Below are 27,689 nucleotides of genomic sequence, written 5' to 3' on the forward strand. Positions count from 1 at the left end.
AAGGCTATGACTGCAGATAAATAATTAAAATTCTTCCAGTTGCTTAATACTGCAATTTCGGTTGAGACAATATTTGCCAGCATCACGACTTAACACTGGTTTGAGGTTATGCTCCTTTTCAGTAGTTTCTGTTACAAAAACTCATTATGTAAACAAAGCATTTAAGCATTTTAGAAGACTTCTTCTTTAAAAAGAAACAAAAGAAAATGTGAACAGGTCGAGACTGTACCAGGGGCTACTTTTTTGTGTGTGTGTTTTCATTTTATACACCTGGTTTACAATGGTTAGGAAGATGGTTTCGCACATTTAAATACATTTTTACGTGTTCACATATTTTCTCAGTATATACCAGGTTTGACAGCATCCAGGCCACATGTAAAAATGAGCATGCATCACCTGAAAGGGATATTGCTCTTATTGTATGCATGTAAACTGGTTACTGCTGGCTTAAGCTCATGCCTCATTTATAAAGGGTACATGGTTTGGATCCCAGTATAGCCAAAAGCCCACAGCTTTTTCTAATTTTTACATTTTCCCTGCCAGACACTCAATTTCTGCCTCAAGGAAATGATTGGAAAAGATGCTAGCTACTGAATCTCCGACCAAGCCAATTGTTCAGAGTTCAGACTTCTTTTTCTGCTTCCTTGCAACCAGTGGCATTTGTCATTCATGACACTGAAGAAATTCCGTTCATATTCGGCATCTGCTCACTGTGGCATATAAACAGAACAAATGAAAAATGAGGAGTGCAAAGAAAGTGAGTACCTGGAACAGGCAAAGGAAATGGTAAGAAACTTTTGATGCAAGATTTTAGGTGTTCTGTCCTGCACTGAACAGCAACATAGCTGGTTCTGATGTTTATCACCACGCAATCTAACAACTGGACGAGTTCATTTGTCATATTCACTTTGTCATATATTGATAAGCAGCATGAAAGAACAGCGATATAATCGCTTTCTTCACTTGTAATGATTCCTGTTTGTAAGGCAGGCTGGCATTATCATTGTAGAGAATTCAAATGACACAGCAATGATTATATCGCTGTATTTTCATCCCTCGCATGACCTAGACTTGACTGTGACGTCACAGCCATTGCTCGACTGTTGAAACCGAAACCGAAAACAAGTGAGAAAGAAATTCAATTACAAATTATTCAGCAGTCATAGGCGAATGTGACGTGGTGATCTGTGTACAGTTATGTCCTGGGCATAATTCAGTTCAGTTCAGTCGTGTCCGACTCTTCGTGACCCTATGGACCATGTCACGCTGGGCATAATTACAAATGATAAAACATGAACCCAAAATTTAGGTGTCTATAGTACTTTAAAGTAATTTGCAGGTCCAAACTTACAACTGGACATTAAACAGCATGAAACTGATAAAGATCTGTTCACATGAATCAAGAAAAAAGGCAATTTTGCATACCACACAAGCTAATAATTTTAGAGAACTTCTGCAATAGTTCACATGCAAAACACATACCGGCCTTTTTCAAGAACAACTATGTCTGTCCATCCACGCTTCACCAGGTTGTAGGCAATCGAGTTACCAATCACACCAGCACCACAGATGACCACCTTTGCAAATGCAGGCAGAGACATCTAGACACAAATGATTACAGCATTTATGTCCCACATCATGGTTATGTTTGTGACTGAAGCCCAAATAGCTTTTAGTTATGAAATATCCCAATTCTAAAACAGCAGCATGGCACACCAATTAGGAAACACATGTTCAAATGAAATTTAAACAAGACATTGCCTTAATGGGTGGAAATGTGGTTTACCTTTGGAAATACACAAAAAAGCAACAGCATGCAAAAACCTACCCCAGATACATGAGACATACATGAACAACACGAATCAGGGATAAGATAAATCATTCTACAGATGCATTTCTCCCCCCCCCCCCCCCCCCCCTTTTTTTTTTTTTTCAATCAGGTAAAGAAATGTAACACTCTGAACTGTTTGCGAAGAGCCAAAAGTTGAAAACTAAAAATCATAAACAATACATAACTTGCATGCATATAGTAGTAATACATGCATGCTTCCGGTTTATCTGGTTTAAGAAACAAATTCCAAGTTGATCCTAGTTGAATTCCAGTCGGTGATATATCTTGTTATCCAACTGGGAACCACAGGTATGAAGTGGAAGCTCGTTTCTTAAACCAGTTGATCAGTAAGGATTTTCGCGCAATCATTCCTTGATATTAAAGAAGACGATCTTCAAATGCATATCTTCGTTCCTGTAGCTACCGAGGGACCCTGGTTGCAGTGCTGTATCGTGTACGTTTCGGGCGAGATTGACAGCACACCACCCCTAATACCTCAATCACATTTAAAACGCCGTAGAAACATCACTGTGTGGCTGACGTTCGCAGTACATTGTTTTGAAATTCAGAAGTAACCAGAAGATGAAAGCAAAGATTAACGATATCACTTTTCTCGTAGGTTAAGTTATGTGGTTGCTTCACTGAGTTCGGCAAAGGTCATTACGCATAAGTTCAAAGACACCGCTTCAGCAAAAGACTACACTCGATACTTACTTTCAGGTCTATCTTAATATATCTTAATGTTTAGGTTTCATTAGGCAGAGCCAAAGACGACAACGGCTGCAGTATCCAAAGGCATGCCGGTAAGTATTCTCACGAGTCCCCGCATCACACAGCTGACTCCGCTCCCAGCTGAGCCGTGCCGCGCGGTGTTTACAATTAAAATAAATCTTACCGCTAGCCAAACGGATTCATCGAGGTTCCCTAAACATAGGCCCTGTCCGAATCCACTGTGTAGCATTGCTAATTTTCTATTTATTTTCGTCGTTTTTTATTTTTGCCGCTCAAATTTTGTGCGGTACGAAAGGCTGCGTAAACGAAAACCTGCCATCGATTGCATGCAAGCCCACTTTTCAAGAACCACCCTATCACCCGGTTTCGGTTTCCTTTAGGTTATCGGGTTTAACGTCCCAAAGCGACTCTTACGCTACGAGGGGCGCCATAGTGGAGGGCACCAGAAATTTCGACCACCTAACGTATACTAACATCGCTCAGCATACGGGTGCCAATTGCTTTCCGCCTCCATCGCAAAGCGGCCGCCGCTGTATCCCGCCGTGGATCCCGCATTCTTGGGCGCAGCAGCCGAGCGCAACTCGGCGGAGCGAAACTGGGTTTTATATCCTGTATCCGCAGCAGAAACTAGTTCGAAAATCACCCAAAATGAGCCACAGAACAGCGACAAATTGGTTTCCACCTTTTTCGAAAGGTTTCGTATCGCAGATGACGGCGCCTTGTTTAGACGGTGAAACAATTAAGTCCCACAGATCTTGCATTTCCTACAACGCTTTTCTCATCTCCGCTGAGCAGCTCGATCGCTCTAATGCCGCAAATAGTGGCAAGCTGCTAATCTCTAAAATTTTTACTACCCTTCCAATGATACTGCCCAATTTCATGTGTACCATATGGATCTTCCTTAACTGGTGTTATCAAAGATATCTGCTACAATTAAACAGTGGCATATGACTCTTACTGGTGGAGCGATGTGTATTATTTGTGTCAAAAAAAAAAGAGGAACAAAGCAAGTTTACAACTGGTTCTTTAGGCCAACTTAGCTTCCAATTGGTTCCAGATTTCAAAAGAACTTATACATAGGGGAATCCCTCAAGGTGGAATTCATTCCACCTTTTTATTTATTTTTATGTATCAATACTGTAGGCCAATGTTTTGGCCCAGGTTGAAGGGGCGTTACAACAATATGACAAAGTGAACAAGGATTGACACAAGGTGACATAAAAAAGGGACACAAATCCTGAAAAAGCCGGAAACACTATACGACTAACAACGCACACTATACAAAGCTACATGACGAGAAAACAAAGATGGGGGTTCCCCTAAATATTTAGCCAACACCATTCCAACTTCGAGTTATAGATCAATTCGCTCTCGCCCTGCCATCTGCTCTGCTGACTGTCCTGGTTAGCTCAGTTGGTACAGTGACTGCCCAGGAAAGGCAGTGGTCCCGGTTTCATCAGAAAGCTGTATAGCTTTTCTTTGTAGCCGTATGGCTGCGCTTGGGTGGATGTCAATGAGTAATTACTCCCTTATTTCAAATTAACTCCCAACTGAACCAAATGAGTTGCCAATGATTGCAGGTGAAAGGTTGCTCCAAATGGATAGTCCATATTGATGAAAAAAAAAAGAAAAAGTTTCCAACTGATCCTAGTTTGACTTGCTGCTCTAATTGGAAAGCCTAATATCTGCCATTTGTATAAAGCAGTAGGGATATGAGTCAGTAACTAGTGAGCCCAATCGGTCTGTCCAATGACATCCAATGTATGTTGGTTCTTATAACAACAGATATTGCAGCTATTTCCAGCTTAACATACTATAAATTGCATTCATTATCTGCACTACAACTGCCGTGGCAATTAAACAAAATAACCACACTCAGTGAGCAATGATCGAAGCGCTAATGGCCACAGCTTGAGTCATAAACGAGGTGTACCAGGCGTCCCAGCTGAATGTAACCAAAGTTGCACAAAAGACTGCAGTTGTGTGGTCTAGTCTGCAGAATTTTTTCATACCCCAAACTTTATGAATGAATGAAGATGACTGAACTATTTTTGTTTAATTGTTGGCTTGAGAAACAAAGTGTCAATACAGAAGTCACAAGTACATTTTATTGAAAAAACGCTAAGTGAAATGTTTGCACTAAGCTACAGTTAACGCAAAGCAGTTTTCTTGCTGGCCTTCAACGATATTTTCCACAATAAGAAAAGCTTCCACACAAAAGCAATGCTCCTTTAGTATTCCAAGACGCATCCCAAAGAACAAAATCTGCTTTTCTTTGGAGCACTCTCCAAGATCGGCCTTTACTCATACACTCTGCAAGAGATGTGAGCCAGCAGCTGGTCACGTGGTAGCTTTCTTTTAAAGGGCAGTAAAAGAAACCTGCGTAAATGGCATCTTGGTGCAAACATTGCAGCTAGCTGTTTTTGAACACATCTACACAACTTTTGAACTGACACTTTGTTCTTGAAGACAAAAATTAAAATGTCAGGTAACTAGTCGTATGTAACTAATTAAATAACTCTGAAAAATGAAAAAATAGTGCCCGCTAGGTCACATGACTCAAAAGCCTTCAGTTGCTTTTACTGAGCTAGGGCATCCTTTTTTCAAATTTTTCAAAAGCTTGGTTACATTTAGCTTGTATACAGCAGAAAAGTGTTTTCTGAATATACAGGTGCAGCTAAAATTTTACAGAACACACTTTGGCAGTTGAAACTTTCTCATGTATTCCGGAGAGAAGATATGATGGTTCATTAAATTCATACACAAGCGAACAAGAGACTTGTGCCCACATATGTATAATGTGTTTTCGTGTTTTTACTAGGCAAAGCAAGAGAAAATCTTGATCATTAAAAACTGCTTTGTAATATTACGGCTGGGACTGCATACTTTTGAGTGTATGCTACCACCATTTGGCCAGTTTTTTGTGCTGGAATCAGCAGCTGAAAGCCAAGGCCACTGAGCCACTCAGGTAGGTCAACTGCTAAGGAACAGCCTAATACTATTATTCTATCTTCTAAACACTTTTTTTTCTGGGTTTTTCTTCCTTTAATGCCTGTATCTTACCTCAGATTTCAGCTTTCAAGCAGTGAAACAGGGGAAGATTTGGGGAGGGGGATCCAGCAAGGAGAAATACATGGTTCAAATGGGACTGTCCAACCCCCTCCCAACTGTCGCCTCTGAGAGTGACCCACATACCTACCCCTGCAGTGAAGTCGCGGTAATAGCTATGCCATTCTCACAATGTTCACACATTCACAAAAAGTGTACTGCTCTTTATTTTTGACATAAAAAACAAACATCAGCAGTTTACCATTGGTAAAGGCAAAACTATCATTAGTTCACTTTATGCGCAGTTCAACACCCAGCAGTTCCTCAGCCTTGGCACCAATCAGTCTATGGACGGCATTGGCTTCCTCTTGAACAAGAGCCCGTTCCATATGTCTGTACACTAACCGATAACAGTAGCTGGTCCTCTGTGTCTTCGGATGAACAAAAGTATCTCGCAGTTCCACCCGTTCCACTAGGTCACTGCCGCATGAGCGAACGAGGTCAAAGAAGTCATTAGGTGCAAACTCAGGAGGCACCCAGAAAGACATGTCTGCCAGACAGGGAGGGTGGTTACTTAGTGCCTGTAATTGCAAAATAACATAAACATGCTCACCACATCTCATCAGTGAGCAGGATAAAAAATATACAGTAGCAGTAAACGTAATAAAGCCGTAAAAATACACTGCACAAACATTTGCAAGAATGAAATACAAAAGTTTGGCTAGCAATATTAAATGAATGGGTAATGTAATTAAAAAGCTCCAGAGGAGCATAAATGATATGTATATAATGACGAGAACAAAGGTTGTTATGCTATTTGTGATAATTAGAATGACTATGATGACAGAGTGTTATATATTAAAGGCACCACACCAAACTAAATCAATGTGGCTCACCCGAAAGATGACTGGCCGGTAGGGGTCATTATGCTCAAACTGGGCAAGGAAAGCTGGATCAGTACTCCAGAACACACGTATGTCAGGGATACTGTACAGTGCCATGGCAAGCCGTTCCAGGCCAACACCAAAAGCCCAGCCAACTTTGTGCTCAACACCAGCTATGTGCAAGGAAAATGATTCATCCAATAAGAAGCCATTCACTATTTTACCATTGTTTTTTTCATACAGAAAAAAAATGGAATAGCCATTTCACAGGTGCATAAATAAAGTCCCTAGATTGAGTCCTTTCTACAAAGCTTCCTAGTGCATACCAATACATTAACTGTTGTGTGTTAACTTTTCAGTGTTTAGTGCGCATGATTTTCAGCTTTTTTACCCCTCACCTGGAGTAGCCTGTCAGATTACAGCATGCTGAAAATAATCAGCGACTGAATTGTAATAATCAATAACAGCCATTCAAATTTGAAAGGCTAGGGACTTAAACACCCCACAGGTCTGGGCCTAACCAAAAGCCTGAGCCAGGGATGGTTCTCATTGGGCTTTGGCTTGAAGCCACATGCTTAAGCCAAGCTTGGCCCACATATAGTTGGGCCTGTGCAAGGCTTCTAATGCCTCACTGCCAAGTCAAGAGCACTTGGGAAATTCTAGCAACAAGGCTAGTAAGAAAACATAAAAGAGAGCAAATGATTTAGGCAAAGTAACCACTGTCTATATTTTCTTAGTTTGTAAATACTTATGCTTACAAATGCTCACAAATTACGAATTCTATATATAGGTTTCAGGACTTGCCATCCAAACTATTTAAAAAAGAAAAGCAAACCTCTACGCCAAAACTGGTCACAGGTGTTTGTTGTTGTTTTTTTTCTGTCGTTGAGGCGAAACAGAGCATTAATAGTTATTTGACATTTGTAAACTGACTCTGTGCAAAGTAATCAAAAAAGCTGCATCTGCATAACCTAGAATGCGCATGCTCAGCAGCAGTACGTGCTTGTGGTGGATTATGAAAAGCAGTAAAAAAAACTGCATATGTGTAAATAAAGAGTAATAGACTACTTGCAGTGTTACTGGTGCCTATATCTCACACCAAGCTTGGCGGGCTTGCCATTGCAGGCAATTTGGCAGTTTCGAGCCAGGTCCAGGCACAGGCTTTAAACCCCAAGCTGTACTCTACCCAGGACTACCTCTGCACTTTTGCACTACGGCATATATGTATAGTCAGGCTAGAATGAAAAGCGAACAAGTATGTGTTACACTTTTCTACTTTTAAGCGACATACATTCCCTTACAATGCGTTGCAAGTTTACGAGCACAATGGATGTGCACTTCAGAAAGCTCTTTCACCCAGAAATGATGAATCAAGCCAGCTGTAAACTTGCAATGTTGGTTCACAGGCGCTATTTATGTTTCACTCCAGTCTGACTATACAACTATGCTTGCTGAGCATCACATAGAAACCTTGAACTTTTCACGGATCAGCAATGACTTGCACAGAAATGGCCACCTCCTAGTAAGTTTGCACCTAACTTTCACCAAAAGCTTGAAATTGGCCACAGTTATGGACAACAAGCAGCAACAACAAGCAAGTGAACCACTTTTATATAAAAAGAATAAGTTCAAGGAAACCAGACTCACCATTGAAAAGAATCTCTTGTTCCATAATACCACAGCCCAGCAGCTCTAACCATTCTCCTTGGAATTTAGCCTCCAGCTCCCAAGAGGGGTGTGTGAAAGGGAAATATGTTGGCACCCAACGAATCTCAGTTGCTGCCCACAAGAGAGGAAAGAATAAAAAAACTGTCAAAGATTCTGATAAGCGACAGTCAACTCTCGATTACCAAATAGAACTTCACTCTTTGAGCAATAAGCAGCATAGAAAATGCAAACAAGGAACAACATACTAATTTGTTTATTTACTTTTCAGTCTCTGCAGACACTACAATAGGTGATACCTGGCTACACACCGTACTGCAACATGAAACACAAACACGGCTTTTAAAACCTGCCTTGCAAGAAAGAGGCCATGGCAAATTCATGATTTTTTTTTTTCTCTAAGTAGCTTTGTACCACAAAAATCAAATATTAGTATAAATGTTATCACCAAGAATGATTCTACTATTAAGGGTCTGAGCATCCTTGAAAAGCAGTCTCCTGAAAATATAGTACATCACATAAAGCTAATAGCCCATACTGCAACTTTTCTGAACATTACAATATTGAACTCATTTCATGCAGCTTAATGGAAAAGATATAAAAAATAAATAGCAAATGATCTTGTGTGAATGGAAGCAATTTTCATATACCAGCATTTTGCCCTCTCAAACCACAAACAATCAGATAGTGAGTGCTCTCAGCAACTGGCAGGTGCCCTTATTGCACATAAGAAAATTTCCACCAGCAAATTTCATGAATAGAACATTAATCCTGAGCACAGAAGCAGCCAATAAAATTAGACCATGGCTATTGCAAAGAACTGTACTTGAGTACATGGCTTGAGACAGGCTGACTTGAGACAAATGGTCATAACCACTGTCTGCTTTTAGACACTGTTACCAAGGACATACAGTATAGGCACCCTGCATATCTAACTCTGGTGCGACATGCACACCACTTGTGGCAACGAGTGTGTCCCTGTCAGGATGGCTGGAGCAGATGACGGCACCCGCAGTGCTGTGCGCATCGTCGCAAATGAGCTCTGCGCCTCTTTCTAAATCACAAATGGCACATAAAAACAGCCGAATACACTGCTGTGTTGTAAGCTGCAGCAGCACATACATGAATTCGCCTGCGGAAACAAAATTTTACGGCTTCCCAACGTGGCATTGGGAGACGAAACGACGGCAGCGTTGGATTCGCCTTGTTCGTCCGAAAAAGTAAGTTCGAGTTCTGCTTTTTATACCCACATCATGCTGTAGAATTAAGCACTTGATGGAGTCTTAAAATGCGCAAAAGGGATGTTTCTTGGCATCTGTCTTGACGCTGCACATATAAAGGCACCGTATCTTCGTTAATTGCATGTGCGTATAGCAGTGTATGCTGCTCATTTGTTTTTACGTTTACCTCTGCATCGAAGATGGCATGGATTGGATGCTATCCGCGAAATCCAAGATATGCAGCAGCCATTTTAGGCGAAATTCAAAATCGAATGAAGAAGGGCACACGTCCTATGACCCAAGTATTTTCCCCTCAACCAACAAAAGAGCAAGTACAAGTTGTTGTTTTGGAAGCTATCGCAGGCATCACATTAAGTTGTAAGAATACAGCGGTAATCCAGGCCGGCTAGTACATATAAATTAAGATAGCAGCGCAACAGTTGGATGCTAAAAAGCCAGCAGATAAATATATTGCCCGCCTTTAATTTGATTGTTTCTAATGGCGCACTGATCGTTTGTGCAGCGCATCAGGCTGTTACTTCAGCCTCATCACATGATGTTATCTCGTTCATGTCATGCATATGGCCTGCTTTAAAAAGCTTCGTTCCTTTCCTGATGTTTGCGCCTCAAAATAATTTTTCAGCCCCATTAATAGCTCCAATTCCCCCCCATACAATTAGTGGCACACCGCTAGCAGATGCCATCCCTGCGGAGACACACAGGGAGTCTTTCTGACATTGACGAGGGACCGGTCGTGCGGGGCGCTGAATGCAACCTTGATGGTGGCGGTGCCTAGTGAGTGCAAGGTGCCTATAGGAACATAATGGCTAAACATTAAAGCACGAAGTTCTAGAGGGCACTGCAAACTACAAAACAAGCTGATCGAATTTATTAGTTGATTTAGACTATGCTGTTTGGCTGGTATGACGCCTGACCTGGCCCAGTCGGCACATGGTACAAGATGAATACCCAGCTAATTCTATAACAATACCAGAACAGTGTTGAACAAGGCCTTCTAGTGACCTGTGATAAAGCCAGGCGGCAAAAGAAGTCGGATATACATGCATATTCATGAAGCGTGAACATTCACATTCGTGTTTTCATCCTGTTTTTGCTCTCCGCTTTTGTTGCAAGGCAATATACTACCATTTATTCAACACTGTTACGATACCGTTAAAGAATTGGCTAGATGCACATACATAACCTACTAGGATTGTGTAGAAGTGCATGAATGACATGAAGTGCTGCTTTGAGCCATTCAGTGCTTGCATAACATGGCTGGTATATTTATATGGCTGAGAACCCAGCAGCAATGCTCAGGTTTTAATTCTTTTTCTCTCTATCGTACACCTTGTACACAGCATAAAAAAACCTGACATACTCTGTACACATCACAGCCACTGGCTTCAGCTGGGCACTCAGTGTGCATCGGCTCACCGATGACCTTAATATTGTTTGCGCTAGCTCATATCTTTGCATCACGAGGCACGCATATGTGACAGAAAGCACGTTCCTGCTTGGGTTTCAACCAAAATAACCAAGACATCCAGGAATAAACAGGGAAACCTAATGGCATCCTTTCCAGTACTACTGGCCAGTTGCAAAGTTATCTTACCAGGGCCAAGTAACTGCTGGGCAAGCCCCTGCAGACAGGTTTTGAGACTGTGCTCCAAAAGTTTGGCAGCCTCTCGTGTATGCAGACCCTGCTTGTCAGCCTCCCGGTTACTGCTCTCAAATAGGGACAGACCATAGCTGCCTCCGGGGAATAGCTGAAAAACAGCGTCAAATACTGCACCTCATACAACCGCTAATAAACATCCAAAGCCGACAAACACTGCTACAGGATGAATTGTGTATACCTGTGAGGAAAGCAACACTTTGAAAGACACATAGTGTAGGGCTGTGGATTATTTTAGACATAAACATTTTCTTCGGAAACCAAAAAATGTACTTCTCGAATTGACAAGTAGTTTGTATTAACCTGAAGCTGTGAAATAGTTCAAATTAAAAAAGAACATTGTTTGTTGGGAAACACAGTACGTCTTTGCTTTCCATTGTTTATGCCCATAATGCTTCTCTTACTGCACACCCGCTCGTGTGGCAGACGTTAGATTGGCTAAAGGAGATTCTTGAATATGCACTCATGCAAGCATAACAACAAAGTGCACAACAGCAAGTAAAGTTACCTCACACTGTCGCTCAACTCGACTTTAGTGTGCACATTGCGTTCTTGAGCCTATGCTGCGTTACAACGCTAACCTTGGTTTTCCGCCCAACACTGCCCTCCGTACTAAATGTTGTAGTATGTAGACTAAAAACACTCACTTCATCCGCTGAAAACAGTCGGACGCCTTCAATTTGGTGGAAGACAGGGTAGTGATGTCTGTCAACCTCGTCTCTCCGATAAACATCGCCAACGACTAAAAATGCGTCGAGACCCGCTTTTACTAGATCCCGCTGGTGAGCTGACGTGTGCGCTCGTAGCATCAGCTCGTCGTTGATGTAGTAGCTGTCACTTTTGCATCGCGATGGGTGAGAGGCTGGGACCAACAAGCTGTCAAAATTTTGCTCCTGTGTCACCACAGGGCTGAGCCGATCATACACGGAAAAAGAAGGATTTCCTCTGCGGCTAGTGTACTTTTCTGCGAAGTAATCGCTTATTCGTCTCTTCAACAAATGTAAAGGATGGCATTCTTTCAGGTGCAGCTTTCGAGTGGTGTGCTCCAAAATGCGCGAAGTAAGGTTGCATTGGTCACTGGGCACGTACTGCTTGCCGTCTATTATCACCTGATCCCTACAAAAATGACGCGGGCCCTCCGCAACACTTGCAGTCGAGTAAAACGCATTAACACCGTGCCGAGAATGAACAAATGAGAACAACTTTCGAAGGCAAGATTCGCTCCCAACACGCATGGTCTCAGTGCCGGCAACGCCGTGGTACCGCCGCAGGTCGTTCTCACGTAAACGTGCTGTATCTTACCGATGGATGGATGGATGGATGATAGTGGCTCTGCCCTTTGAATCGGGCGGCAGCTTGCGCCGCCTAGCCAAAAAATTAAAAGAAATATATTTATATCTTCCCCATTTTTAGCTTCTAATTCGCCCGTATCTGCCCCCCTCCCTTTTTTCCTCTTTTTATTCTCTTGACTTTTTCCACCAATCCTCTAACCTCTCTTTTGTTATCAGAACGTGTTCCTCATCCATTCGTCCATCTTCCCCAGCAAATCCCAGTGCTCTCTCCAGATCTGCCGCTTTTTCCGCGGGAAGGGCAGGACGAAGTTTTTGGCACCTTCGAACAACATGTTCCGTTGTTTCCTCCTCAGTTCCGCACGCCGCGCATAATATATCTACTTCCTGAAATTTTTTCCTGTACGTTTTTGTTCTGAGGGCCCCTGTTCTAGCCTCAAACAGCAATGAGCTCCCTCGTGAGTTGTCGAATAAACTTTCTTTCTTTATATCCTGTTTTCGAGTTCTATACATACCCAATGCTGATTTTCCTTGCATTCTTTCCTCCCACATTTTCCTTTCTGCCTCCTTTACCTGCTTTTCAATGCTGCTGTTTTGCTGCGGTGTATCTCCAAACTCTAGGTACTTAAATCTGAGCTTTCGGGTTCTGTTAGTCCATTTTGTATTCAGGCTTTTCATGAAGAGGTGCTTGTACATTTTTCGTGCCCACCTTGATTCCTCCATTGATAGTGATTGATAGTGAAAACATTGATAGTGATAGCGATCATGTCAGAGCACCATGGAGCACACGCTGAAGCTAAAATGTTAAATATTGGCAAAAATGTAATTTGTATATAGCAAAAACGTTTGTTTCTTTAAGCATAAATTTATGTTCTAATAATTTAAGAACCATTAGACTAGAGGAATAGGTGCGTGTGCAGGAAAGTGCACTGACTTGTTTATGTTGCTGCAAACTGGCGACATTTTGTCTCAAATTGTTTTGGCAATTATTTCGGCTAGATTTTCCGTTGCTGAGTTATTTTAGGCCGTAAATAAAGAGCAAGACGCTGCAAATTATGAAGAGAAAACAGTTTCGATGCTTGCCATGGCAGTGTGCCATTTGGATGCGCGCATGAGTGCTCAGCTGTGCGCATGCTGTGCGCTTTAAAAAATGGCAGCCTCCCGTCGTGAAGTTTTGAGGCTCTACAAGGAAATGATGCGCGAGTCTGGACAGTTCAAAAGCTACATTTACAGGTGAGGCCTGCCTCTATTTAAACAAATCACTCGTAGCAAATATAGGCCGACTAATTTAGTGTGTGGAGTGAAAACTAGGAGCACGCCGCAGCGGCGTCCGCAGTGTTGCGTCACACCTTCATACTGAAATGCGCATCCTTCTCGAAGGTAGCTTTCTTGCGAAGTGTTGTGCATTTTTGAATTTATTTCACATTAAGCACCTTGTAAGTTGATTTTTACTGGCGTCTCGGGCACGGTTGACAGTGAACGCTGGCTTAACGTGCACGTCCATTGAGTCGCTCGTCGAAAACCGGCATGCAGATTTTGTACCACAGCGGGACTTTCAAATAGTACTGTTTTTTATATTCAATTCTCATCAGGTTGCTTTCGTATTTATGGCGTGCGTGATGTACCTGAAAGCATTCTTTGTTGTGCGTCGTCGCTACGCCCCCCCCCCCCCCCCCCCAAAAAAAATACAAAAAACAAAACATAGCTCTCCGGCCAACACCTGCGCTTGCAGCATTGGCGTGCCACACTTTATTTCTTCGAGCACCAGCAGAGCCGTATGCGTAGATATGGTCGTTTAGAACAGAGTGGGATTCTTACTAAATACACACCACGTTGATCACATCTTGTAGGGGAAAACTTGCCCATTGCCATCTAGCAAAGGTTTTGTAACCTTAAAATTTTCGATTGCGTACCATGTTTGTTGCTTGAAAACGCATTATTTACTTGTAGACAGGTCGGATTCTTTAAAAACTGCGTCTGTTTGAAATGTTTCCAGCCCACTGTTGCAGTAAGTTCTTGAATTTCAAGCAATGTACCATTCACTTGATGTAACTGTGGTCTGCAGGTCGTATGCATTGAGGCGTGTGAGGGAGGCTTTCAAGGAGCATAAAACAGTTCAAGATAAAGACGAAATCAACGAGCTTCTGGATGATGGGCTGAAGAACTTAGAAATCATCAAGCGGCAGGTATGAATATGATCCATTTTCTTACATTGTTGTCGCATGCAGCCTGGTCAGCAAGTGGTTAAAAGGTTTTGAAACAAGCCCAAATATGTAGTACGGCCTTCAGGAAGTAAAACATAGGACAGGCAGGCGGGAACTTTAGAGAAATCTGTGCTATGTCTTAATCGTTTGAAGAAAAAGTGGTTCTTAAACTTTATTTGGTTTACATGATTGATATGGGCAAATATTTTTGAAAGTGATTAAAAGTGACGGAAACCAAGTGCAAGTATTTTCTATAAATTGCAAGAGTGCCCTGTCATTCAAGCAGGCGAATACATGTAGATCAAAAAGGGTTTACTGTCCTGAGATGAATGGTGTAGCAGCTGTTGCTCAGAAGGAAAATATGCGAACTTGCTGGTCAAGGGATGCCTTACTACGCAGGGCTACATCACATATGTATATATCACTCATGTTTAAATTTGAGTCTACTTCTGCTGACACAGCTGCATATTTGGACTTGAAATGCATCACAGTGTTACGTCCTAGATTTCGCACTCTTTCGCGTTGTTACCGGTTTCCATTGGGCGAACAGGAGCAAGAGCAGCCAGAGCAGCGCACGAGAGCACTGGGGACGCGCGTTCTCGTCTCCCCTACGGAACACACAGAGAGCAGCGTAGCTAGGGGGAGTGCATGACGTCGGGCGTCATGTGATCAAACTTTTCCCGCACTTGCGTTGCCCGTATTCCGTCCCATGCGCGCGGTACCTTCGGTGCGTTTTCTCTTTGTCACGGTTTTCAACATGAGTGGAGAAGCACAGCGGCTGTTCATGGTCATGATGAAGAGGCTGTCGGAAGAGGAGGTTGTGCATGAGCTTGTGCTAAAGCTACTGTCATCGTCCAATAGCAGTAGCAATTCTTCATCCAGACGTAGGCGCTTAGCAGCTGCCGTTTCAATTGTATCCGCCGGCCGAACGCCACCGCTGCAGTCTTCCACCATCCTGCCCGGGCTCCGGGCGAATAACCAGAAGTGATGTCAAAACGGTCACATGACTTCCTCCGTTCTCCCTGTACTCCGCCGCTGGCGATGGAGCACCGAGGACTGCTCTCTGCTGCTCTCGGGACCCCAAAAGCGCGCCTCCTCCGCCAATGGAACACAACGCTACTGCTCTTGTTCGACCACTGGTAGGCGCCGAAACTCACGAGAGCATTTTTAGTGCAGCTCAAAGTGCTCCTATTCTCCCAATGGAAACCGGTATGTGTTTGACTCGGTCTTTCGGACCGAGGAGCAGTGCCTGGCGGGTAGTGCCTCGACAAAGTCTCCCGCGGTTCGTCCGACAGAGAAGTCACAAATTCAGTCATAGACATCGACTGCGCGCTCATCGCATGTGGTGGCGGCGGCGACGCGTACGGCTAGCTGGATGGGGCCGGCTCTTGTTCCGATAGTCTGGCGGGTCGTGCCTCGACTTCGTCCTGAGAGAAAGCTGCTCAGCTCTGCCTGGACGGAACGATTGGTCCTCTTTTTAAGGGGGTCTTCCCGACCTTGAAGGCATTGTCCCCAGGGATAAGAAGAAGGGGGAGAGGTAGTTCAGCCAGGTGGCTCTGGTTAAGCTCTCTCGCTGCGTGCTCTCCCCGCCCGCCGCTTCTCGCGCCATCTAGCCTACACGGCCGTTACTGTGTGCGTCGCTGGTGCCGCCACCTCGCGTGCATGAGCGCAAGCCTCTCATTTTATTCTCTTAAAAACAGAGTGCTTTCCTTGAATATTTTGAATGTTAAATACTTCTAACTAGCTAAAATTGTTTTTTTTTTAGTTTGTATTCAAATGCAGGCACAGCCAAAATAGTATGAAGAGCTCTGGCTGAATTGTGGTGATACATTGTTCAGAAGCCCCAGCTGGTACTAGCTGGTGGCAGCACGACGCCACACATTGACTACTAGCCCCCCCCCCCCCCTTCAGTATTGATACATTTCTTTGGAAATAACTGACAGGTGCTGCTTTTTCACAGGGAGAAAGAATGTAATGCTGAATTTAGCTTTATAAAACAATGTCAGTGACTCTTTCTGAAAGTAGTGGAGCGCTTACATGGCTGTGTTTAAGCTTCGTTGCATCAGTGGTGAGACTGCTGTGGTGGCCTAGTGGTATCCCCCCACTGCCACCAGGTACTTAATGGTGGTACAATAGGTTCAAGCTTTCCTAGAGATTGGCTTAACTGGGGTTTAAAAATAAAAATACCTTGTGTCATGGTGCTGGTTGGCCAAAGCTGACCTTGTGTCATAAATCTTATCCATCATAATCACTGTGGATCAGTGGTAAAGCCATGCGAGAGGGCACTTGAATATGCAGGCTGCCCTGAAAGACATATATGCCCATGTGTCCAAGGTGCCCATAGGCCAGTACTGCCGCGTGCCGCGTGCTGCGTGCTCTCCCCGCCCGCCGCTTCTCGCGCCATCTAGCCTACACGGCCGTTACTGTGTGCGTCGCTGGTGCCGCCACCTCGCGTGCATGAGCGCAAGCCTCTCATTTTATTCTCTTAAAAACAGAGTGCTTTCCTTGAATATTTTGAATGTTAAATACTTCTAACTAGCTAAAATTGTTTTTTTTTTAGTTTGTATTCAAATGCAGGCACAGCCAAAATAGTATGAAGAGCTCTGGCTGAATTGTGGTGATACATTGTTCAGAAGCCCCAGCTGGTACTAGCTGGTGGCAGCACGACGCCACACATTGACTACTAGCCCCCCCCCCCCCCCCCCCCCCTTCAGTATTGATACATTTCTTTGGAAATAACTGACAGGTGCTGCTTTTTCACAGGGAGAAAGAATGTAATGCTGAATTTAGCTTTATAAAACAATGTCAGTGACTCTTTCTGAAAGTAGTGGAGCGCTTACATGGCTGTGTTTAAGCTTCGTTGCATCAGTGGTGAGACTGCTGTGGTGGCCTAGTGGTATCCCCCCACTGCCACCAGGTACTTAATGGTGGTACAATAGGTTCAAGCTTTCCTAGTGATTGGCTTAACTGGGGTTTAAAAATAAAAATACCTTGTGTCATGGTGCTGGTTGGCCAAAGCTGACCTTGTGTCATAAATCTTATCCATCATAATCACTGTGGATCAGTGGTAAAGCCATGCGAGAGGGCACTTGAATATGCAGGCTGCCCTGAAAGACATATATGCCCATGTGTCCAAGGTGCCCATAGGCCAGTACTGCCGCGTGCCGCGTGCTGCGTGCTCTCCCCGCCCGCCGCTTCTCGCGCCATCTAGCCTACACGGCCGTTACTGTGTGCGTCGCTGGTGCCGCCACCTCGCGTGCATGAGCGCAAGCCTCTCATTTTATTCTCTTAAAAACAGAGTGCTTTCCTTGAATATTTTGAATGTTAAATACTTCTAACTAGCTAAAATTGTTTTTTTTTTAGTTTGTATTCAAATGCAGGCACAGCCAAAATAGTATGAAGAGCTCTGGCTGAATTGTGGTGATACATTGTTCAGAAGCCCCAGCTGGTACTAGCTGGTGGCAGCACGACGCCACACATTGACTACTAGCCCCCCCCCCCCCCCCCCCTTCAGTATTGATACATTTCTTTGGAAATAACTGACAGGTGCTGCTTTTTCACAGGGAGAAAGAATGTAATGCTGAATTTAGCTTTATAAAACAATGTCAGTGACTCTTTCTGAAAGTAGTGGAGCGCTTACATGGCTGTGTTTAAGCTTCGTTGCATCAGTGGTGAGACTGCTGTGGTGGCCTAGTGGTATCCCCCCACTGCCACCAGGTACTTAATGGTGGTACAATAGGTTCAAGCTTTCCTAGTGATTGGCTTAACTGGGGTTTAAAAATAAAAATACCTTGTGTCATGGTGCTGGTTGGCCAAAGCTGACCTTGTGTCATAAATCTTATCCATCATAATCACTGTGGATCAGTGGTAAAGCCATGCGAGAGGGCACTTGAATATGCAGGCTGCCCTGAAAGACATATATGCCCATGTGTCCAAGGTGCCCATAGGCCAGTACTGCCAGAGAGCACTGGCTTAGTATGGTTAATCTGTATTCTGGCTGTGCCTCTACGTTGCTTTTATTCCAGTGCTGTTATCAAGAAGCTTGTCAGAGTCTGAAGAAGCTAATAGCACTGGTAGTTGTTTGCTGAGTATTCTTTGCACAGAATATTTAACACTGAAAGCCTTGTTGCACCTATGGCTTATCAGCATTCGCTACAGTGCTGCTGAAAGTGGCAGATGTGGAGTTGTGAAAAACAAGTAAAGTTTTTAAACAAATTGTGCAGTGATTTGCATGAAATTAGAAACAAAGGGAGGTTCAATTTTCAGTCACTTTTTCAAAACGGGAAATGACTTAAGCAAATCTAGAAAAAATGTTTGTCGTGTTCACTATCATACTAGAGGACTGTAGAAACTTTTGTGCTGCAAAAATAATGCAAATGTGCAATTTTGCGTGAAAACGTTCTTTATTGTGTCATAGTGAAATAAGCTGGAAGGAAGCACGGGTCGTAACAGCTGGTCTTTGCTGCTGCAGGTGGTCATCGGGAAGCTTTACAGGGCATCCGATTTGGTCATCGAGAAGCAGTTTGCAAAGCAATGAGGGTGGAGAGGTGTACCCAATTGTAGCGTTTTGTATCATATGTATCATATCCGGGCACTGTCTTTACAAATGTGACTAGCAGGCAAATAAAATTGTGCTATCCTATCAGTTGAACACTTTGCATTCATTCTACCAGTGCACCACATAGTGTTTACTTTTGCCGTGTTTAAGTAGGTTAGTCAGAGTACGATTTCATTTCAATACAATGCTCTTGTTGCTGCTTCTGTAGAAAACAGGGAAATACCTTGTATCAATCATATGATAAGTAGTATTATGTAGGTATGAAACTGCCGTGCAGTGCGGCTTACTGGCCAGAGTGGATTTACAGTTGTATTGAGTCAGTTCTAGTGATTAATGTGGTCCACAGTATTAGGAGTGCAGTGAGTGATGGTCGATAATGGCTGATGGTGGTAGTTGAATGGGAGCACTATGCATGGTATGACAGCACCACTGAGCAATTCTAGCTCAAGCATCCTTAACGTTGTGAACTTGCAGAGCAGCACCTTGTTTTTGTAGGCATGGATAGTGCTTGTGTGGAAGCACTTGTGCTGAGTAAAGAGTTGAACTATTTCTTGCTTTCACACTTTTAATTTCTCTTATCCATGCTGACCGTATCTACTGATAAAGTGTGAAATAGATCTATTCTTGGATGCTAAGGGCTACTCTGCAATTTAGGCTTATAAAATAGGAAGTGGTCTTGAAGCATGAAGGGATGAAGGGAGCAAAGCAGCATTCCTTTACTGTCTTATAGCCATTTGTCATTCATGAGAGACTGATTAAGGGGAGATGCGGTGTCTCAAAAACGAAACAAATTTTGTAGTGAAAAACAGAACTGCAGTAAATAACTTCGTGAATAATGTAGTACTGCAGGGTGCAATATTGAAAGTGCCAACTCGCATTATTACACCTACATAAAGGCCTGCCGAGGTGGCACAGTAGTTAGGGCACTCGGCTACTGTGCCCAAAGATGCGCGATCGAATTCTGGCCTCAGCAGCCACTTTTCGATGGAGACGAGAAGCAAGGCACCCGTGTGCTGTGCAATGTAAGAACCCCAGGTGGTGAAAATTCCCGCAGTCGTCCACTGCGGCATCTCTCATAGCCTTAGTCACTTTGGGACGTTAAACCTCACAAACTACAACCTACATAAAGTGCAAAATGCATAAGAGAAACTGCATTTCTCTCTGCAAGAATTGAAATAAGTAATGCTGCTTTTTAAACATATAAGTAGAAAACAGCGTTCTTTTTTTTTTTTTTTTCACTTGAGGCCTGTTGCTTTTTCTTAACACAGTTAAAATCTATATTTTGCAAGTTTGTTAGCCAATTTTGTTGTCTGTCTTTAACTAGTGCATTTAATGTTTGCAGCAATTTTTTACTTGCCAGTTACGCATATCGCATTTTTAATAGCATCTGTAACCACTCCCCACAAGAATGCACCTTGGCAATTGAGGATATATAAAACTTTTTTTTTTTTTTCCACACAGGGCACGAAATTACAGCTTATAAAGTTGAATGCTTGCTTCCATGCTATTAGTATGCTGGTTTTGCATAAAATGTGGCTTGATATGTGTGGCAAGTTTTGACCACACAAAAGAAGTGCATTAACAAAACAGGAAGAATGGATGATTGAACTGTGCTAGCTGCATCGTTTTTTTTTTTTTTCTTTTTTTTCATCGTAGTGCATAAGTCAGTGTGTATAGAGCATACACCAAGTAGGTGGATTCACTGATATGGCTGCTGTCCTAAGCAAAATAACAGAATAGGTGGTAGGTACCTCATCTGGTGTCAAGCCTGGCAAACCAGCCCACCCTTTCTTTTTCTTTCTTTTCTGTTAGGTTATTTTATTGATACAGTTAGTTGGTCAGTGTGCAAGGATATTAGAGTTCGGGAATGTGGATCCCAGTGAACATACTAAATGCTCAGAGAATCATTATCATGCATTTCCAGATTGAAGTGGCTAGTTTTTTTGGTCTACACCAAATCAGTACTGCCATCTTTTTGTTTACATTTCAAACTCGTACAAGTGTGGCCTCCAAGAACGTTGACCAGTGGCCTTGTAGCTGACTGCCGGATACCTTAATTTAGCATCTCAAGCGATGGGAATAAAGGTGTGGTTTGCCATGCATGCAATTTTTCACAAAACTTTTCTCTTTTTTGTTTGTTCTTTTTTCTCACTTTTCGAGTGCACAGTTTTGGCATTACGTGGAGAGGGGTGTCCAGGTCCTTGGCCTTCCTGCATAGAAAATAATTGAATGCATTTAGAAACGGCAATCCCAAGCATGTGAAGAGCCAGCAAGACTGCGCATGTTGCATTGCATGCAAATAAGCTTGTCATTTGCTATGTAAGGTACACTTGAGCATAGCTGCAGGACAGCATGTTCAGATGCGGGTGTACTAGGAGGTCTTATTTTCCTTATGCAATTGATGCAGTACACCAAGTGTCATATGCCGAGTGTTTCACCAGACACTTTCAAAAATTCCTGAATATATTGTCTTCAGAATAAAAAAAAAAACAATTATTTGCAGGATTAATACCTTCATGTGGGTCAGTTGGTGAGGCATCATGGAGAGAGCAGTGCAAGAAAGCACGGACGCAAAAACGCACTGAAAAACAAGGCTACACACTGAAAACCGGGGCTAGTGCTAGTACTGTTTTTCAGTGTGTTCTTGTGTCTGTGTTTCTTTGTGCTGCTCCTCTCCATGATATTTGCAGGGACAGTCTTTCAGTCGAGGCGGGCACAGTATACTGCACAACTCTCATAGTTATCTAGATACTGAACTAAAACCTCGTAATTTTTAATTATCGCAGTTAAGTAGTTATTTTCAATGTGGAGTTTGAAGCCATGAACAAGGAGATACCGTATCGGTTTTTGAAATGAAGAAAAACTCGTTTTCTAAAGCACTGCAGCGTGATGATGTCCGATGGTTTTTTCCATACAAAACCGAAACTGCAGGGAAGTTAGTAAAGACTTGACGTCAGGTTATGACGTGTGCAGTGGCTATGGCGCTCAGTCGAACTACAAAGGGCAATCACTGCGAACTGCGCGGTCATTACGTTTGACAGCGACAGAGTGAAACAAAGTGAATAGTGCATCATAATAGAGTAGGCAGTTCAAATTTGGCGCGTAACCACTTCATCAAGTCATCACCGGGTGGAACTTCCTGCGCGTCTCTTGCGCTCAGTTTTGCTTTCGTACGGAAAAAAGCGCCTGATTGACCGGATTTTCTTGCACTGCAGAGTTTTACAAAATGGGTGTGTCTTCCTTTCAAAAACTGATATGGCATCGTATTACTCACGGCTTCTAACTCCTCATTGTCACTAACCACACAACTAAAATAATTAAAGCTTAATTACTTGGTATCTATTAATTGCCCGGATACTTAGGAGAGTTTTGCAGCTAATTGAGTCTGCCATGCCCGAGAGTTTGTTCCTACAAATATTTTTCTATTAATATCAAACTGACTATATTTAGGAATTTTCGAAAATGTGTTCTGAAACACTTGGATATACGCAGATACTAATGCAGTAAACTCTAACTAGTCGTAAAAGGGGATAGAGATATCAAGAATATGGAGTTTGAAGATAACTGAAGTAGCTTACTGTCTATGCATAGCAACAAAACACTGTAGGGATTTAAGCATGGCTTGAACCTAGTGATGGAGCGAAAGCTGCGAGTGGTTGCATCATAGCCTGTTTAACACCTGCTTTTCAATCTGCGGTTTTTTCATAATTTTTATTTAAATTAAGTTTCGGGGAAAGGAAGGAGCCTTAATACTTTTGAGTGGATGCCATGGAATTGTGGACACCTACACCTAACCAGGTCAGTGTCATGTTTTAATATTTTTTTGGAACCCCGACCGCCGGAGACTCCATTTAAATGGAGGCGAAACGAAAAGGCGTCCCTGTGCTGTGCGATGTCAGTGCACGTCAAAGACCCCCCAGGTGGCCGAAATTACTCCATAGCCCTCCACTACGACTTGTTCTCTCATTCCACTTTCACTCCCGTCTTCTCCCTTCTATGTCACGGTTCAGGTGTCCACAGAACAAGTGTGTCAGATACTGCACGGTTCCTTTCCTGTGAACTGATTATTTTCTTGTATATTGTACATTGTTTTATAAGAAAGAAAAGGCACAGTATGTTTTTGACCTTCAAGGTTGTTCAAGGTGGAAGTCTCCATGACACTGACAGCTCGTAAAATAGGTTTTGGGGATAGGAAGGACCCTTATACTTTTGAATGGACACCACGAAATTGTGTACACCTACACCTAACCAGGTCAAGATCACGTTTTCATATTTTTTTTCTTGTGTATTGTACATTGGCTTATAAGAAAGAAAATGCATAGTATCTGTCTTTGACCTTCAAGATTGTATAAGATGACATCGCACAACCCAGGGCCGCCACTCCGTTTAAGTTGGAGAAATTGGGGAAAGGGAGGTGCAGTATACATTTAGGTGAACACCACGAGATCGTGGACGCCCGTATTTAAGTCAAGGTCATTTGAAGGGCAAATTTAGTGTCGCACAGAGACCTGCTATACCTAGCGTAGTGAAGGTTTCGCTTCCATTGTAAATTGGTTTATAAGAAGGGAAAAACCGCAGTATCTATCTAGGTCACTTGAAGGTGAAAACCTGCGCTACGCCGAAGCCTCGAACTGCCTGCTGTAGTGAAGCTTTCGCTTTGAGCCGCCTACCTTTCTGGCTATCTGAAACCAGAAATACGGTCGACAAGTAGCGCCCATCGCGTCGCTAACGCTCATTCCTCCGTCCCTCCCGCACGCACTCGTGGACACGCACACTTTTGGTGTCAGGCGCTCGCTAAGCTCCTTCCCGCATGCCTCCTCTTTGCGGTCCCAGCGTCCGTTGTTGCACTAGGACATGGGAGAGCTCAGCCTGTTCTCACTTCGCATCCCAGTCACAAACATTCCATGCTTCGCGGCCGTCCGTCCGCAAAGATAGTGTGCGCCGGCGCCGTGATTGCGCGTATTGTGCGTTGGGCCGCAGCTGCGAAAAAAAGCAATCGTCTTTTAAGTCGAACGCCTTGCTTGCCTCATGAGTGACGTGAGCAGGAAGTGATACCAATAGTATCTGTGATTTCGTGTCAAGATTGTGACGCAACCGTTCTTTGTGCAGCGTTGAGGCTGAGGTCATGCCATTTCGCTCATCCACATGTTATTCAAGTTGGAGGCTGACTTGCGATATGGATTCTAGCCGACGACATACGTACCTCCAATTGTATGCCGTTAATGGTAAGTGTAGGTGTTCACCGAGAAGTGAGGCAGACGCCTTTGCAACATATTGTCTTATCGAGGAAGGCGCACTTTGCCAAACTCTGTGCCAGTATCGCAGTGAATAAGCTAAACCACCAAACGATACTATGTCAAACGGTTCTTTCCACGTCTTAATCGGTGTAAGCGAAGTTAAACCCCGGCCAATTTTCTTTCTTGTGTTTGTGGATTAGCTTTGAAAAAATGCTAATTTCGCTGCAAAAAGCTTTCGAGATGGAGCGATAGTTTGAGTTAGGAATTAATTGAAAGGTCAAGGTGTAGGTTTAGTTGAAATAGTTGAATAATTGGAGACATCCGAGCCTTGGCAAATTCCCAACTCATATTGGCCGTACTCCAAGTGACGTAATTTCGTCCTACGGCTTTCTCTCGGCAGCATGGCAAGATGCAAGCGTGACAAGCCGTGAGGTAACAGTATCTCTTTTTGCGATAACGTGCTAGCATTCTTGGGACTGCCAAAGAGACTCATGGGCCCCATAGCCATCTATTGACCCTTTGCACATAATGTGTACCACTTTCTTCATGTGCCGGCAACCGTGGACAACTGTGCGCCTATATTAACGCGGTAGGCGGGGGTCCCACTCCGGCAGCGCGAATGTGCCATTTTAGGCAATGTTTGCGTGAGCATTCTGCGCGTTGTTCTTTTTCGAACATCACAATGTAGGCATCATTCGAAAGCTTAATATACTCTCTGTCAAATGATGTGCGCTGCTTTAGTGTGTCAACGTTATCAACTGCATGAGAGGTGGTTTTGCAGATGACAAATTCGCTAGCGTCGTTGATATACCCTACTTCGGATTAGTTTGCTGAAGAAACTGCTGCACTTAGAACAGTTTCCTTTGGCCTACACATAGAATGGGTATTTATATTATGAAACGTGGAGCGTAATTAGTTTTAATTTAATCAGAATTTGATCGACAGCCTTTTCAACATGGTAAAGTTTGGCTATTTTGGGCACGAATATCTGCGCTTTATCAACGTGCGCAGCAGTAAAATTTTTACCACTTCGGGCGCACATTATAATAGTTGAGTATACGAAGTTTCATCGAAATTTATTCGCTAGTTCGTTTTTAATTACCTTTCCAATTTGAAGATTTCCGTAATACTGCCTCACATCGCATAGCTTGACCAGAAAAACCGCTCATTCTACAGCCTAGGAATCATGCATGGCGAAACTAGAATAGTCGTTATTTGTGAAACATGATCGCAAATTGCGCTTTATACAATTAGCACGGTTATACTGAGCCTTCAAATATAATCAATTTTTCGTACACGACATTCAATCGAGAAGGCCGTCATACTCAACAAAGTGAGCCTTGTTTGAGTTGGCTTTTTTTTAATATTGTATTACTGTAAAATAAAGTTAAAATAAGAAGCACAAACCATGGTGATAATTAGTATTTGCACCTGTATTCGGTCATTAAAGGTTTTTTACTGCTAGCGCCATCTAGGTAAAAGCAGCAAAAGTGTGAGTTCATTCAATCGCCAGGAGAGGCGCGCGTGACTACACTCCTTCAAAGTATTGAAGCTAGTCAAGAAACCTAGAAGTCAGCTTCTCTGCAGTGCAAAAACACCTTCACCATGGCGGCCAAACCTGTTTTGGGGGCACAAAACAGGTGCAGTGCAGGAGACGTCTATTGTGGTAATAATGGCCACGTACATTTCCTGCACCGCTCTTCTTCTTGTCGCAATTATGGGATTAAGAACCCCTCCGTATGTGAGTGCCATTCATAACACCTCCCCTGCCCCTACCTCCTCCAGGCTCTCAATAGTGAAGGAATTCTGCTCAACACGTTTGCGCATGACATCAGGCTGGACATAGAAGTATTCTGCGCTGCACCCAACTTCTGCCCTCAAAACAGGTTTGGCTGCCATGGTGAAGGGGTTTTGCTCTGCTAACTTCTAGGTTTCAGCAACCCACCTATACTACTTTTGTGCTGTGAAGTGTTTTGCTTGTTGCTATTTGCATTGCTGTTTGTGAGGTGGGTGTCACACTTTTCAAAAATTCATTGCCTGTCCAAACAACTTCTTTCTGCAGCAGATCCGGTTTCAAACATCCCATAGAGGAAGAATTTCGACAACTCTCTCACCTGATGCAGAGGCTACAATTCATGATATAGAGGAAAGCAGAGAGTGTCAGTGGAGTGAACAGAATGAATGGATACCTGGAGGCACCACTCGATTGAGAACGTGGTGCGAGACACCGCTGGTTCTTAGCACAAGGAGACGCATCTACTCAAAGTGGAAACACAAACAGTTCATTAGGGAAGGACCGCGGAGTGAAAGTTTTTTTTCGGTGACAAGACATGACACGCACACTACGTGCGTGCACATGTTTTGCGCGCATACACTGTAGTTTATGCGGGGGCTATTCGCTCGCACGAAGAACCTGCACATGGTCACCGCATCACGCTTTGCACCCCTGCATTGTGTGCGAACAGTGGACGCTCGCCTGCAGTGCTAAGCCGCTAACCTTCACGCCCAATCGCTGAGGGGCTTTGCGCTATTTTGTGCTTTTCTGAATATGCTTCTGGCCCTGTACTTTTTCCCTCACGCATTCGTATTTCGCCAGGCGCTTCAGGCTCGGATAGCAAGTGACACGGCTAACAAAATCCAAACAGAATGCGCAGAATCTTCCGGTAAATTTACATGTATCGGGCTTGCTTTTCGGCTGGCGACAAAAGTGCAAATTTATCAAAATTAAGACATGCCTTGACAGATTGCAGGTTGCTTGGACGAGGTTCCATCCGTGCGCGCAGTTGGTCCAGTGGTATTTCTCGCAAAATCTAGGCATTATGTGTTTGACAGCGAGTGCTACGGATATCGCCACGTTATGCTGCATGGTGTGCTGGCAAAATGCTCGCACGTGACATCACGATACGCCAGCTGGCGTACCACGCTTATGATCCACCGTTTAGATGCTATGTGCGTCATGCGACTCTCAAATATTGGTCGAAAAAGGAATAGGACAGTAGACCAAAAGAAATAGTTTCGGCCGGCGGTATCGAGTGGTTGTCTCAATCGCATCTCCGTTGGTGCATGCTCTGTTCCCTAGAGCTTTCAGTGGCACACGTGTGCTTAGGTGCAGCTGTCCTCTCGGAAAGCACCGTTTTGAATGTAGCTTCGCAGCCGCTACAAGAAATACAACTGCAAAAGGACGACGTCGCATACGGAGTACAGATGAAAAAAAAAAAAGAAACGAAGGAATTGGACGCTGCTGAACCGAATGTCGAGCGTTAGCTGAAATGAGAATGTACACTGTTTTGGTTCAGTGCTTTTCATGCTTATAAACATTACAAATATGTCCTCATAGATAATC

General features: G+C 43.5%; 4 protein-coding genes across 5 annotated transcripts in view; 1 reads left to right on the forward strand and 3 right to left on the reverse strand.

Annotated features, from left to right (window-relative positions):
• The window catches only part of LOC146201811 (pyruvate dehydrogenase phosphatase regulatory subunit, mitochondrial-like), a 42,348-nt gene extending 39,643 nt beyond the window's left edge, over positions 1 to 2,705 (reverse strand). Inside the window, exons 1-2 of one of the 2 annotated variants that reach the window (XM_084587771.1) lie at positions 2,546 to 2,705; positions 1,483 to 1,601 (exon numbers count right to left, since the gene is read on the reverse strand). In XM_084587771.1, coding sequence (XP_084443897.1) covers positions 1,483 to 1,601 — 119 coding nt within the window. In that variant the 5' untranslated portion in view covers positions 2,546 to 2,705. Of the gene's footprint in view, positions 1 to 1,482; positions 1,602 to 2,545 lie in introns of those variants that run through there. The other variant, XM_084587772.1, reaches the window with a different exon arrangement.
• A 1,475-nt stretch (positions 2,706 to 4,180) lies between these two features.
• Positions 4,181 to 12,376, reverse strand: PheRS-m (Phenylalanyl-tRNA synthetase, mitochondrial). Its single transcript, XM_084587773.1, has 5 exons — positions 11,706 to 12,376; positions 10,996 to 11,149; positions 8,143 to 8,274; positions 6,508 to 6,668; positions 4,181 to 6,192 (listed from the first exon to the last, which is right to left on the reverse strand). Exons 1-5 carry the CDS (start codon positions 12,291 to 12,293, stop codon positions 5,902 to 5,904), a joined length of 1,326 nt encoding a protein of 441 aa, XP_084443899.1. The 5' UTR covers positions 12,294 to 12,376; the 3' UTR covers positions 4,181 to 5,901.
• A 925-nt stretch (positions 12,377 to 13,301) lies between these two features.
• On the forward strand, positions 13,302 to 19,202 carry bcn92 (LYR motif-containing protein bcn92). The gene is made up of 3 exons (XM_084587775.1): positions 13,302 to 13,580; positions 14,413 to 14,533; positions 19,023 to 19,202. Exons 1-3 carry the CDS (start codon positions 13,498 to 13,500, stop codon positions 19,086 to 19,088), a joined length of 270 nt encoding a protein of 89 aa, XP_084443901.1. The 5' UTR covers positions 13,302 to 13,497; the 3' UTR covers positions 19,089 to 19,202.
• Positions 19,203 to 20,301: 1,099 nt separating this feature from the next.
• Positions 20,302 to 27,689, reverse strand: part of LOC146201814 (uncharacterized) — a 31,894-nt gene continuing 24,506 nt past the window's right edge. The window contains exon 5 of the mRNA XM_084587774.1: positions 20,302 to 21,319. The gene's annotated coding sequence lies outside the window, so the exon portion shown is untranslated. The remainder of the gene's footprint in view (positions 21,320 to 27,689) is intronic.

This window comes from Amblyomma maculatum, chromosome 1 (genome assembly GCF_055883805.1).
Source record: "Amblyomma maculatum isolate TAMU_Amacu chromosome 1, ASM5588380v1, whole genome shotgun sequence".
NCBI lineage: Eukaryota > Metazoa > Arthropoda > Arachnida > Ixodida > Ixodidae > Amblyomma > Amblyomma maculatum.